The 14,565-nt window shown below is 41.2% G+C and overlaps 1 protein-coding gene across 2 annotated transcripts in view; it reads right to left on the reverse strand.

Moving 5' to 3' along the window:
• LOC410775 (laminin subunit alpha-1) overlaps window positions 1–14,565 on the reverse strand; it is a 116,098-nt gene that overhangs the window by 9,795 nt on the left and 91,738 nt on the right. For both annotated transcript variants that reach the window (XM_026442277.1, XM_026442281.1), the window contains 5 exons: window positions 1,187–1,293; window positions 939–1,122; window positions 520–875; window positions 246–443; window positions 16–186 (listed from right to left, as the gene is read on the reverse strand). In XM_026442277.1, coding sequence (XP_026298062.1) covers window positions 16–186; window positions 246–443; window positions 520–875; window positions 939–1,122; window positions 1,187–1,293 — 1,016 coding nt within the window. The remainder of the gene's footprint in view (window positions 1–15; window positions 187–245; window positions 444–519; window positions 876–938; window positions 1,123–1,186; window positions 1,294–14,565) is intronic.

A 14,565-nucleotide genomic window follows, 5' to 3' on the forward strand; every position in this document is an offset into this window, starting at 1 on the left:
GAAAAAGAAGAAAACCTTATCGCCAAGAAAGGAGTCGGGCAGCATCCAATAGAGTGGATAATTGTAATACAAGTGTGCCGGTATCGTGACATCACCTTCGGTGTCAGGAATCGTGGAGAGTCCGTTGGTCATGTTCAAACCTCCGTTGACGGGAGACAAAAAGATTTTCGACCTAAATTTGCTCACCTGTAAACATTTTTTTCATTTTTCCAACGAATTGATCCCGGGACAAACCCGATCCTCACCGCTATCTCGTTGATGGTGTCGTTGACGTAAAGGGTTCGTGGACGCGGCAATCTCCGTTGCCCCCAACTAAGGCCAGCCTGCCGGCAAGAAGTCGTCCTCCCGAAACAGAAGCACTCGGTGCATCCTTTCGGATTGTCCACCGCCAAACCGAACGTACCTTCCTTGCATCGATCGCACTGCCTTCCAACCGCGTGTTCCTAACGAACGAAAAGAAGAACAACAACTTCAAACTCCTCCAAAATCCTTACTTCTTCGTCTTGCAAATTTATTTACCTTACAAGGGCACTGTCCCTCGTCGTCGCAATCGCAAGTCTCGCGGTCGCAGCGCGTTGTACCGGCCGCGTTGCAACCGCACGGTCGACACCTGGGGTAACCGTAGTACCCTTTCGCGCACCTCTCGCACCTAAGCCCCGCGTAGCCTATCCTGCAAGGGCATTGTCCCCGGTGGTCGCAGTGGGGTTTCGTGGAGCCGAGGGTGCACGCGCACGGCCTGCACCCAACCCCCGCCACCAAATCCCAGGAGCCGGGCCTGCATCGGTCGCAGTGCTCGCCGAAGGTCAGGGTCGGGCACACGCAGCGACCTGTGTCCGGGTCGCAGATGTGACCTGGACGTACGCACGGATCGCACGCTGCAAAATAATGATTCGATTATTTTCCTTCTCCTCTTCTTTTGTTTCTTCACGACGCGATACCTTGGCACCCGTTCGAGGAGAATCCGTAATATCCGGGCAGACACGTGTCGCAACGCGTCCCACCCACGCCCTGCTTGCAGTAACACTGGCCCACGGCCTCGTGGCAGGAAGAGTTGCGCGCCCCGATCGGGTCGCAGCCGCAGGGGGCGCATCCGGCTCCCCCAGGCAAGCCCCAGAAGCCAACCTTCTCGAACGAAGGAGGAAGATTTAAAGATCGATTTATTCGGGGGCGAGATTTATTTACTCACCGTACATTGATCGCACTGCCTGCCTGCCACGTGAGGCTTGCACTGGCATTGACCCGTCACGATGTCGCAGGTGGAGCTTACCGAGCCAACGGGGTTGCATCGACACCCTGAAAATATTGATTAAATATTAAAATAGTAATTAAATATAAATGCACTCAGTGTTTTGTTTCATGCTCTCGATAGAACGAGATTGGATTTAGATTTACGAATCCTTTCGAGGAACGACGCGTGTTCGTTGAACAGGCTCGAAAAACAGGACGGTATCGAGACAAGCAAGCAATATCTCTTTGGTCGGAAACACGGTGCGTCGATAATGTCCCACGTTATTTCCATTCTATGGGAGGGGGATATCGCTCCTTTTCTTCTGGGGGTATAACGGAATATATAAATCTACGGGTGTATCGTGATCAGCATCTATCGGGATCCCAGTCATGCGTGACTAGGCGTTTGCCGATGCGCGATCGATCGCGTTTCGCAATTAGCGATCCCGTCCATGCGAATATCGTATTGCGTTCGAACAAAGGCCTCGCCTTCACTTTCACAGCCTCGAAAGAGAAAGAGGGAAAGATCGTGTTCGAGGAATTTTTACGACACGCTCGCAAGTCGCACATTTGAATTCAATTTGGCTAACTGGTGTCAAATAATGCTCGTAATTGTTCCGTTTTTTCGAAAGATTAAATCGTTTACACGAAAATTACGGGAAATTTCGTTCGCTGGACGAGTGGATTAATCGTGACGTGTCGCTCTCTTCTGTAGTGCTAAATTATTAGTAATAAACAAACGATTTAGCTACCATTATCTTTCCCACGAAGCAATTCAATTTGAATAACTCTCGCGGTTGGAGAGTTTTATTTATCGTTCGAGTTGAATACTTTCGGATTTGCAACAATCAATCTGTTCCAGCTCCGTGTAAACGTGAATTAAAGGATCGTATATTTTAAATATCATAAATAATTATTCGTCGCATGCATACATCGATTACTGCTGTAATAATTCCATTCTTGCCTGCTCTTGCACAACTTTGCCGCCGATCGATCAATTTATCCAAAAAAGAGAAAGAAAGAAAAGAGAATACGTTAGAGTATGATTAATTCAGGACGTGGTTGGCTCGAGACCGCGCGACCGTGCTGCTGAAGCATAAATAACGATCTCTCTAATCCCGTAACGGCGTTCAGCCAATGCGCTTGGATAAATAAATAATCGTTCTCGTTACAAAGCTGAAAGATCGAGAGGAGGAGGGGGAGGAGAGGCTGGCCGTTGACTGCGACGCTGCGCTTAAATCGCGGCTTAAATATCGATCATCCTTTAAACCGATAAGCAAACTGTCCGTTCCCTTTATTGGGTGAACGGTTCAATCGGGAATCACTTTGCGCGTCCACTCCTTTAACGAAGCCCATTCACGACGGACGGATGGGGAGAGATAAGGGGATGATACGCGTAGCGTGGAGGCGAAAGTCGTATTGATTTATCGATCGATACGTTCAACGAGACCCGTGATTTTGATCGTGCTTTTGATTATGGCGAAGGGGGTGGCGAGGGTACGCGGGGGTGGCTGCGATTTTCGTTTGACAAAATTACCGGGTATCGAATTAGAATCATCTGGCGTGTAATCTTATCCGTGTGAATACGGTCGATAAGTTCGTTAATCGACCGATTCGAGTAAAGTCTGATTTATCGACCGAGTATTTGCTCCACCGATTCGGTATCAATGAGGATTCTGTGTTATTTTATTCTTTTAGGATTTTTGGGACTAAAAAAGGGAATATTCAACGATATCTTCGATGTCTGAGCTGTGATATTAAGCTCCATCTATCTATCCATTAGCCTAAAACTCGATAAATAATTAAGATTCTTGATTAATTTCTTTCAAAATATATAGAAAATGAGAGAGGCACGTACGAGGGATAATGACCAGTCGCCGATAAATAATACAAAAAATATTTTCGTCGCTCTGATATTGGTTTCCAACTTATCGATCTAAAACTCGATATATAATAATTAAAATTCTCGAGCCAACGATTGTTAAGCAAACGAGAGAGAATTCCACGGGTAAATCGAGGATTTTCGGTGAGAACGTAAGAAAGGATGACGAAAGAAATAATTATAACATATTTTCGTCGCTCTGATATTGACTTTCAATATCTATCGATTTGAAATACGATAGTTTCGTAGATAATTAAAATTCTCGGACCACTGGTATGTACGATTGTTAAGCAAATGTAAGAATTCCACGGTTAAATCGCGGATTTCGATGAGAACGGATAGGAAAGAAATGACGCAAGAAATATTTATAACATATTTTGCGTCATTATTGATTTTCACTTCCAAACTTATCGATCTAAAATTCGTTATGACGATTGAAATTCTTCTGGACGTACGACTACGTTGAGCAAACAGAGGATTAAATCGACCCGAAGAAATATAAAGAAAGATGACGCGACGATTCACACAATCTATCGATTTAAAATTCGACGACCGCTTGGCAAATAATTAAAATTCTTGGACCATTCTTGGTACGTACGATTGTTGAGCAAAGAGGGAACCGTTAAATGGTGGATTTTCGATGAGAGCTTAGATAGACGAGGATAGAAAAGGACGACGATTTATTAGCCGATAAATTGCCGCTCGTTATTGCACCGGTCCCCATGGAACGTCATTAAAGGAATCGAAGAAGTGTCGAGACGCGAAACAGAGACGCGAGAGCTTTGGCGCCATTTTCAGTTTCAAATTCCTCGTTACGCGTTAACAGGGCGGAAGTGGATGGTATTATACTTTGTAATAAAGATAAGGGTACGGCTTATTAAACGGGAATTTACATCTATCGGGTCGGTGTTATTCGACGTTTAATCGTGTTGGTAATTGAGAATCCGAGTGGCAATTAAGGGGTAATTAGACGATGGTTTCTCGGGTTTCACGACTCCACAGGAATCAGGATTGAAATGGCTTCATTTGAATCGCGCCAAGAATGATAAGCAAAAAACGTTTGATCGATTTTTCTCATCGATCCAGAAATGATCAAGATTATCGAAACAAAATATGTATGAAATATCGTATGGAAAAATTATTTCATTTTGCAAGATCCGAGTATCGAAGGAAAGGGGACGGGAACACGGGATTAATGTCTTCTTCGAGGAGAATTTATCGCATTGTGCAGCGCGCGTTTCCGTGATCCTGTCTCCCTAAGAAGATATAAATTCGTTCGCGTAACGATAAAAGTGGACAGATTTAATCCCATCGAGTCGATCGATCGGAAAGAATTCCGCTTTTAACCGTGGATTGGACGGCGACCGAGATTGCGCGGAAAGCGCGGGAATGCGGCGAGTTACGAAGCGAGTTATAATCACCGTACCGATGTCACAATATATCGTCGGGATCCGATGGTAAAAATTAATCGGCGCCGAAGATAGTAAAACTCTTTGCGCAATGGATACTTAAAGTCGTGGATAATATGGACAATTTGAGCGAATGTTCTTTAAATCAATTTCGATCAATCTTTAACGTTTCTAAACTTTAACGACATACCGAGACCGAGTTGAATAATTAATTTGGCTAATGGCTTGAAATTGCAATTGCTTCTCGCGTGTTTAGATATTTTTGTTTGTGCGCGCGTGCGGTTTAAATTTCTTGGAAAATTATTATATCTCAGGGAATGAAATTGAAATTTGTCTTTTTGAAATTATTATTAATCGCGAGGGATACTTTTGGAAGGAACGTTTATCAATTCTTTTTTTTTTTACTTTTCGCGCGATGCAAATTTTTGTATCGAAAAAAGGAAAAGAAGAGAAATATTTGATATCCGTAATCTCGATCGAGAATTTATTATCGTCGGTTCGCGCGTTCGTAAATGCAGCCCGTACGAAAGCAATTCACACGAGAAGAAACGCGTATAACGCGTCGACACGGTTGATGAAATTGCTATTAAATCGGCTATTAAACCGATCGATGCAACGAAACTTGTAAAAAGCGTGAATCTTATATATTTCGAAACGAAAAAGGCTATCAATTATTCTGGACACGACGAATTAACGCAATCTGTGCTTTTTTTCACCCATTCGTCGTTATTTCTATCTTTATTTCTAATCTAATAACAGTTTCTCGGATATCTATCCTTTCTTATATCATCATCATTTTTCTTTCTTTTTTAAACCAATCAATCTTTGAACGAACTTGATCGTACGTATACCTCTTAAAAAAACTTCTGGAACTTATTTGACCGTGTTTATTTATCAACGATCCAGAATCGTTTCCGCTCGATCCATATTTATGTATCTTCCCTTTGATACTTCCCGATAAACAAAATTTAGCTAAATTATTAATAACATTTCAACATCTTCCAAATCTTGCTTGCCTCCCAATCTCTTCCCCTTCAGTATCTCTCTCCGATCTCTTCTGGTTTCGACGATTCCGGTCAAAAAAAGCTACGATACACTTATCCCGGAATAATTGTTTTCTTCGCAGAAGAACAGAGCAGTGGCAGTTGTAAAGCAAGAACGAGCGTCGGCAAAAGTAGGCGTGCACAATGGACTGAAACGCGAGAAACACGGTTGATAACGAGCCGCGGCCTCTTTGGATGTATCGGATCGTAAAACGTGGCCACGGTTAACTGGAGAATAATTCCACGGCAATTTTAACTGTGCACTCCCATTCCTCTCCCCCATCCACCCGCTAATCAATCGCTCTTTACGCCTCGCCCGCTTTCTCCTCGAGCCTCGACCTTTCTTCTTTCGAAAGGAAAAATTTCACGGATGCTCTTTCGAAGGATCGAGATGTCGTTGGGCGAAAAATAAATCCGCTCTTCGTATGAGAAATATTAGGGATAAAATGTAAGGAAATATTTTTTTTTCGTTGAATTGATTCGTTGCTTAAATAAATTTCGCTTTTCTTGCAAATAAATATTTCTCAATATTACAATGGATCGAATCGTTTCATAATATTTAACCGATAAAGATAGATAGTCTCGACCTTTCTTCTTTCGAAGGATCGAGATGTTGGACGAAAAATAAATCCGCCCTTCGAGAAATATCGGCGATAAAATGTGAGGAAATATTTTTTTTTCCCTTCGTTGAATCGATTCGTCGCTTAAATGAATTTCACTTCTCTCGTAGATAAATATTTCTCGATATTAAAAACGGATCGAATTGTTTCGAATTGTTTAATCGATAATGATAGTTTCGATCTTTCTTCTTTCGAAAGGAAAAATTTCACGGATATTCTTTTGAAGGATCGAGATGTCGTTAGGCGAAAAATAAATCCACCCTTCATGTAAGTGAGAAATATCGGGGATAAAATGTAAGGAAATATTTTTTTTTTCTTCGTTGAATCGATTGGTCGCTTAAATAAATTTCGTTTCCCTTGCGGATAAATATTTCTCGATTACAACAGATCGAATTGTTTCATAACGTTTAATCGATAGCATTCATAACATTTAATGATAGATAGTTTCGACCTTTCTTCTTTCGAAAGGAAAAATTTCATGGATGCTCTTTCGAAGGATCAAGATATTGGGCGAAAAATAAATCCGCCCTTCGTATAAGTAAGAATATTGTATTTAATACAATATTTTATTAATTGTATGTAATAATAATTTTATTGGATAAAATGTAAGGAAATATTTTTTTTCGCTTGCTATAATCTTCGTTGAATCGATTGGTCGCTTAAATAAATTTCCCTCGCGGATAAATATTTCTCGATATTACAACGGATCGAATCGTTTCGTAACCGCTCCGATAATGATAGGACGGGCAGAGCTTGTCGTATTATCGCATACGCCGAGTTCAAACAGTACGAGTTTTGTTTGAAGCGAAACGCCAGATGCCACGAGGGTACTCGTAACCACTCGAAAATTTGTTCCAATACGTTTTCGTGCGATCAATTTTCGCGCGAAAGGAAGGAAGAGAAAAGAAGCAACGCTCGTCGTATCGGCGCGAACGTTGTCGATCCACCGCGTTATCTCTTCGAGTATCTTCTATTTATACTTAAGAGAAAAAAAAACAGTGAAATCGTCTATTTCGAACGCCAGACGCCTTAGATCTCTCTCTCTCTCTCTCTCTCCACGGTTGAAAATTTGTTTTTAGCGATCATTGGGAGGGAGGAGGAATCTAGATCAAGCTGAACCAAAAACCTGTCACGGATTAAAGAAAAACAGATCCGCCGATCGTCGATAGAATAAACTGTAATGCCAATACCGCTTCGAGCTTGAAGCATTAAGATAAGCGGCGTTGACACGCGAGTGGCGCATCGAAACTTATCGTTGCGAAACGTTTTCCCTTTGATCATCGTGCAAAAATTCTCGCGCGAAAAATCGAGAATTGTTGAAAGAGAGGAAGAAGGTATGTTCAGAAGTCAGAATTTTCCGTGAAAGCACGGGATTTTCGATCCGTTATCGAATGGATCGCAGCGTAGGAGGATCGACATGATCTATGAGGCACCGTAGCGACAGCATTAGCGTGATGTACGGCGAACGAGCCACGGCCTCCAATCCATTATTTTCCAACGTTGCTCGATCGACCGGTGGAAACGGAAGGTGTGTTGCATCTAATCGGATCCATAGATCCTCGAACAAACTTTTCCAGTGCTTTGCAAAACGAGGATGAAAGGTTCGATTCGAATTTCTTTCTTTCTGCACGTTTCTTTTCTTTTCTTCTTCTTCTTCTTCTTCTTTATCTTCTCGACTCGGTGTTCGTGACTTTGCTTCGTCAATTCTGTCGCGCGTATCCGAGATAACTCGTTAACAAAGTTTTTTTTTTTGAAAAAGAAAACAACTCTTCCTTATTCGATATATATACACACGAGGGACACGGGAATATCTTTATCTCGCAAAGATTGAGGATCTCTGGAGAGGAAGATTTCCTTTTGCACGCCCATACGCCAAGCCGCCCACGCGCGCGGTATCTCGCACGCAGATCGTCGAAAGAAAGAAAGAAAGAAAGGAAGGAAGCTCTCGTTTCAACCTTCCTTCCTCCCCCTATCTTTCGAAAAGATGTCCAACTACTCGACTGGAAAGGGTGGCGAGATTGGAAAATAGGAGGAAAAATCGCGATCCAAAAGCCGCGAGAGAGATTTCTGTCTCGCCTACGCGTGTTTGTATATCTATGCACACGCCACGGGGGATTCTAATCGGAATGCGATAACCGCGTTGGTAATCCATGGCGAACCACTCGTGGGATAGAAAGGAGTCGAAACTCGCGTGGCTCGAGATACGTGTAATATTAATTAGTCTGTCTTTCGTGCCGTTAACTCGTTTTCGAGCAACGGCTAATCGATTTCACGGGGAGAGCTTCCTTTCTTTTTCTTTTCTCTTTGTTCCATCGAACAATGTCCAAAATCGTACGAATCTAGCAAAAATGTGTTACGTCAGAATTGGCCATTAAGCAATCGCTTAAAGTAACTATAAAAATAATATAAATTATAATGATATATATAAATTTTTACTTCGTATACGGTTATTTCCGATTATTATTAACGTTTCGAGTGAAATAAACTGTCGAAGTATAATACTTTATTCGTCACTGTTACGCGAAAGGATAATTTTCGATCAAAATTTCTTCCCCCGACTTGATCGAAACGCCAAGCCCGCGTTTCTTAATGGCCCTGTTCCCACGAAGGGGAACGCGTGCTTTTCCAGATTACACGAGATTTCGCCCGTTCCTCGCGACATTCTCAAACATCCGAGTCGGGACAGGCAAAGGCAGAAACGAGGAGAGATACGAGGGGTACGACGAGGCAGAAGCGTAAATCTGCCGAGCCCTCGTTTCCCGTGCTCCTCTCCTTTGACCGATTCGTCGGCGACAGCCGGCTTTAAATCGCGGGTGAAAACGTTCTTTTTTTCGAATACCTTTCTGATTCCCTGTACGTATGTATATGGCACACAGCCTCGGCGATCGATCGATCCGCGAACGGAACACGACGCGGGATCGATCGAGCTTAATTTATGCGCGCTCGTGCGTCCAGACATATGCTCGCTTCGAGAAAAATTAATCCCGCTCGTAGATTTCCTTGCGAGTCGAGAAATTAATTATCTCGATATTAACCTTACTCATATCCATCATATTCGTTCTCTCTTTAAAAAAAAGAGAGGAAGGAATTCGAATCTTTTCTTCGAGATGGATTTCACGAATATTTTGAATATTTAGAAAATTACAATTTCCTGATACAGTGTTTCGATAGGCAAAATTGATCAGATTCTTTTTTCGAGACGAATCGAATCTCGATTTTCGAACGAAGGAGGATCCCATCTTTGATATTCTTCGATTTTTCTTTCGGGAAGAAAGAAAGGATGAAAGGGCCGGCAGGCAAACCAGCTGCTGCTCGAGGAAAAAGGTACGGAATTTTATCGAGAGTTGGGTTAAAAGTGCGCGATTTCTGTGCTTGATCCCAGCCGCGTATAAATAGATGCGTGCGTGTTGAAGGTGCGCCGAGGTATCAAACCGACTGTTTCTGTGTCCCGCGAATTTATCTCTGCTGACGGCTCGTTACCCGATAACAGTTAGACAGCCTCGAGAAAGAGAGGCAATTACGAAATTCACGCAGACGAGTCTTCTGTACCTCTTCTTCTTCTTTCCTTTGTAAATAAGCCATACAGGTGGAAAATTATAACGTTTACGAGCGAATATTACAAATCCCTTCTTCGTTCCAAGAAACACAGGACGCGCCACGATTGATTTATTATTCGATTGATATCTCTCGATATACGAATCTTACTACTACTATCACTCCTCTTCGAAACCATTCTCGCATTTGCGATGCGTAAATTTCCACTTCTCTAACTGTTATCGATACTTCCTTTTCCGGTCACGTAATTCTCTAACCGCGTTTACACGCGAATATCAAATAAGAGGACTCGACCGTGCGGTTCAGTTATCTATCCAGTCGGAGTACAGTATCGGTAATGGAGAAAAAGAAGAAGAAAAAAGACAACGCATCCCTTGTTGTTTAACCACGACCACTTCACGCATCTTCTTCAAAATCAAAAGTTGCACAGAGAGAAAGGGAAAGAGAAAAAGACTTGTCTTCCTCTCTCTTCTGTCCACGTACTCTCGCCATATATATATATATATATACATATATATACACATATATACGCGCGTACATAAGCGGCAAACGTTCGACTCGATACACCCGTTTGCTTGGTGCCCCTTTATTACCGCGCGTACGAGCCGCGGTACGAGCAGTTTGCACACGTGTGCGATGCTCGTTTTTCATTCATCCTCGGGCGCAACGCAGAATGGCAGAAACGCGCGCAGGTGGTCTCTCCCTCCCCCGCTCGGCCGACAAATCCCTGGATTTCTGCATTTCCTTTTTCCCCTCGTCCCAACAGAAGTTGTACGTATACGTATATTTTTCATTTCCCTTCTTTTCATTTGTCTCGATAACGGGAGAAGGTAAAATTTACACGATACAGGGATTTTTATAATATTTTGCGAAAAACACAACGGATGGGATCATCGCGAATGGGAGGAGGAAGCGAAAGTGTCGGTTCGATTGAACGCAGCTACCAGCGAGCGGGTGTTGGATGGTCGTAACGTTGACAGGGAACAATGAGGCGCGTTGTAGGAGGCGTGTTGGCTTGCTTCGCGGCTTTCACGTGGGTCGATATGGGCCGTTTCGGAGGAAAATGCCACGCAAATGTCTTTTCAGTTCCGCTCGCGGAGGAGGAGGAGGGAAATTGTTTATAATCGTATTCGATTTTTCGAGTGAAATGAAAGAATGGAGGGGAAGGATGTATCGAAATGTAATTAAAATAAATAGGTTCATGAGAGGGATCATTGGAGCAAAGCGAAATACGAAAAATCAATCTCTATTTCCCTTCGTTGAGAACCGGTAGTGTGACTACTCGCGTAATGTGCAACACGCACGCGCGTACACGTGGAATTGGGAATATACCCCTGTTATATTTTTAAAGAATAGAGGGAAATCGAGGCAATGGAGCGTAACAGAAATTATTATGATCGGTGGGCAAGATACGGAAAATTTGTATCGATTAAGATGAAACGATTAGAGCGATCATCGGCCCTATCATTGATCCCTATCTAAGCAGGGACAGTGTCTCTGGTGGTGGGCTGGATCGCGTCTCGATTAAGTTACGAACGATCGATCGATCGATGTTGATAGCGACGTGTGTACACGTGTGTGTGTACATGTGTGTGTTACGGGAACTCGTTTTAACGGAAGTAATTATATTTTAATCAATTTTTCCCCTAATATCGTATAATATCATTACGGGAGATTACGAGGATTCCGTTTCGTTATTAAAATATGATAAAAATTTTCCGGAGGATAAGAGAATTCTACGTTTAATTGTTTGTTACGATATCGTTGTTCATAAAGTTAGTGATAGAATTATAATTTAATAGTAAATGTCTGATTAATGTAAAGGAATTAAACTAAAAATATTCACAATTATAATATACAATATTAATCTAATGAATAGATTGATATTTAGATTTTGAGATAATTTTAAATTCATTATATATAAAATTTAAAAAAAATTTAGGATTTTTTGGGAAAACAATAATTGGAAGTAATAATCAATTTATTAAAAAATAATTTCCACTTGATGAATCAGATATTTCAAATAAATTTATCGATTTTTTTACGATACCGAATAAAAAGAAAAATCGTGCAAGAAATTGTGCGTTCATACATTCATATATATATATATATATATATAAATCGAAATTAGAGTTTGAAGGTGAATATTATCACACCTCGCGCGATTATAAAAATCCGAGATGCGATATAACGGAAGGATGGAGAAAAAGCGTGGTAATTTTTTCGATCGACGCAAGCTCCCTTCCCCTTCCTCTCCCTATTTCCTTTTGTTCCCTTTGCTACGCGTATCTGGCCCGCCATACTGCAAGCGGGGTAATAACTCGTAAAGGGTACATGAACGCAAGCGAGCGCAGCGTCGAGAAATTATACGCTCGTAATTTGAGTTTGCTGGAACCACCGGAGCCTCGAACGAGTTCGCGTTCGAGATTGCTTTTACCATCCAACGATCCTTTATTCGCTCGCAAAATCCGATATTTAAACTTGCCTGAAGAATTCTAAAATTTTTTTTTTTACGTACTTTTACACTAGAAATATTATTTACACTTTTATCGATCCGTACGAATACGAATTTTATTCCGAAAATGATTTCTTTTTTTTCGATTAACTATATCTTCCCTTTCTTCTAGTTTCAACTTACTAATTTCAATTTTCTAAAAAAAAAAAAAAGAAAAAAGAAAAAGAAAATTACTGTGATTGAACAACTTGGATCGCGGTCGTGGAGACTAAAAATGGAGAAATAATTTGCAGTCTTCCGTAATAGAGGTAATATTTCATTGCTAAGTACTAGGCGCTCGTTAGGTATCGTTAGAGAAAGGGAGGGAAGGCGCTCTCCTCTCCCGGAATAATCGAGACTTTGCTTTGAACGGCGTTAGATCCAACGACGCGTCAAAACGACGCTCGTTAACCGCTCGAAAATATATCCATAAAGGACGACAACGACGACGGCGATCGTTGATTAATCGCGTGTCAATTTGCCGACGACGACGACGACGAGAGAGAGAGTTTGCACGAGGAGGGCGGGAGAAACGGTGACTCAGCCGTGGTTTCATTTGAAATTCAAAACGAGCCGCGACGGATTAAACGTTCGCCCTCGAGGAATTCCTCCTCGATCGAAATCGTTTCTGTCCTCTCCTCGTACGTACCCTTTCGCGTCCACGACAAAGTGGCTTATTGATTTCGCGAGGGTTTCGTTCGAGCCGATTCCGAACAACTATCAACAATCGTAATAGCCGTATAAATAACGCTCGGTATTAATCGGTCGTGACTCAATGATAAATTATCGTCATCGAAACCGACGATAAATTTGTATAAAAGTGAATTTTCTCTCTTCTTAAAATCGTTGTAACATTAAGAGATTTCTCAAAGCGTAAGATAAAGCGTAGGAAGAGTGGATACGAGAGTGTAATTGAGATAGTAATTCGATCGTTTCTATAAGTTGTTACATAAACTATTTTTACGACGCGTAATTGGTATTAGATAATTTGACGAGGTGGTAGCGTATTATGACATTTATATATATACATATATATAAAGTTTCGAATAATTATATCGCGTTGGCGCTATTAATTATTCATCGCGATATTGGAAACTAGCGCGTGATTTATCTCCGCGTTATTTTATTTTAACAAGGTTGACGCTCAATTTCTAGAACTGTATTGGTAACTGTTTATTGCCGTGAAAAAAAAATACGAGATATCTCACGTACCGATGTAAATAAGTGCTAATTTGTACCGTTGCATCGGTGGAAAAAAAAACACCTCGTGACGTTCGTATAATACGACACTTTTCCGTATCATTTATGCATATGCATTTTACACGTGTATTTATGGAAACATTTGCTTAGTCCCTGTACTGTAAAAATTAATTCTAAATTATCTAAATTTGAATTTCTAATCTACCCGATACGTGTCATTTTGTATCAAATGATTTCGTATTTGACATTTTTTCTTTTTTTTTTTTTCTATCCGGGAGGATAAAATCTGTCGCGATACTTCTATCTAGGAAAAAAAAAAAAAAGAAAAAGAAAAAAATCTTCCAACAAATTACATTATCATAACCAATGACCATTTTACGAAAAAAAAAAAAAAAAAAAGAAAAAGAAAAAGAAAAACGACAGAATCCCTAACCGAGACACGCCCGTTTAATAACCATTTAGATAATACATCATGTATCCTTGACGTTGGAAGGTGTCACGCAGGTGAGATAATATTAATAAGGCCCCCTATATACGAGCAATTTTAATTGATATGTCAATGTGACAAGTGGCTAATGGCTATTCGGCACGATGCAACGCTCCAATCGTATCCTTTCCCCTTTCTCCCTTTTAAAACTGAAGAAATTTCAATTGCCCCGCTCGACGGGCGCATGGGAAAACGAGTAAAAGAGATCTCAATTTTGATATATGCATCTGTCGACTTTTCGCTATCGGCTAATATTTTTAAACTCTTAACATTGTTCGACAAAATGTCCGAAGAAGGAAAAGAAAAAAAAAATTGAAATTTTTCTCCATAGAAGAAAATAAAAAATGCCACTGTTCGACGATATTTTCAGTATAGAACACCTCTCTTAAGAATTCTCTCGCTCGTAGAAAATGGCGCACTTAATAATCCGAGATAACGCGTGTATCGAGTTTTGAATTTTTCGAAACGGCGCCAAGTATATTTATTACTGTCGCTTACTGTTAATTAAGATCATGTCCGTGGATTGAAAATAATTTAATCGGACGTGGACGGTGGACCCATCGAGTCGAGGGGGTCTATACGATCGACTAAATCAATCTTCCTTTTAAAAGCCGAGATCATTAAATTAAACGTAGATGTAGAAACTTA

This window comes from Apis mellifera, linkage group LG1 (genome assembly GCF_003254395.2).
Source record: "Apis mellifera strain DH4 linkage group LG1, Amel_HAv3.1, whole genome shotgun sequence".
NCBI classification, from domain to species: Eukaryota; Metazoa; Arthropoda; class Insecta; order Hymenoptera; family Apidae; genus Apis; species Apis mellifera.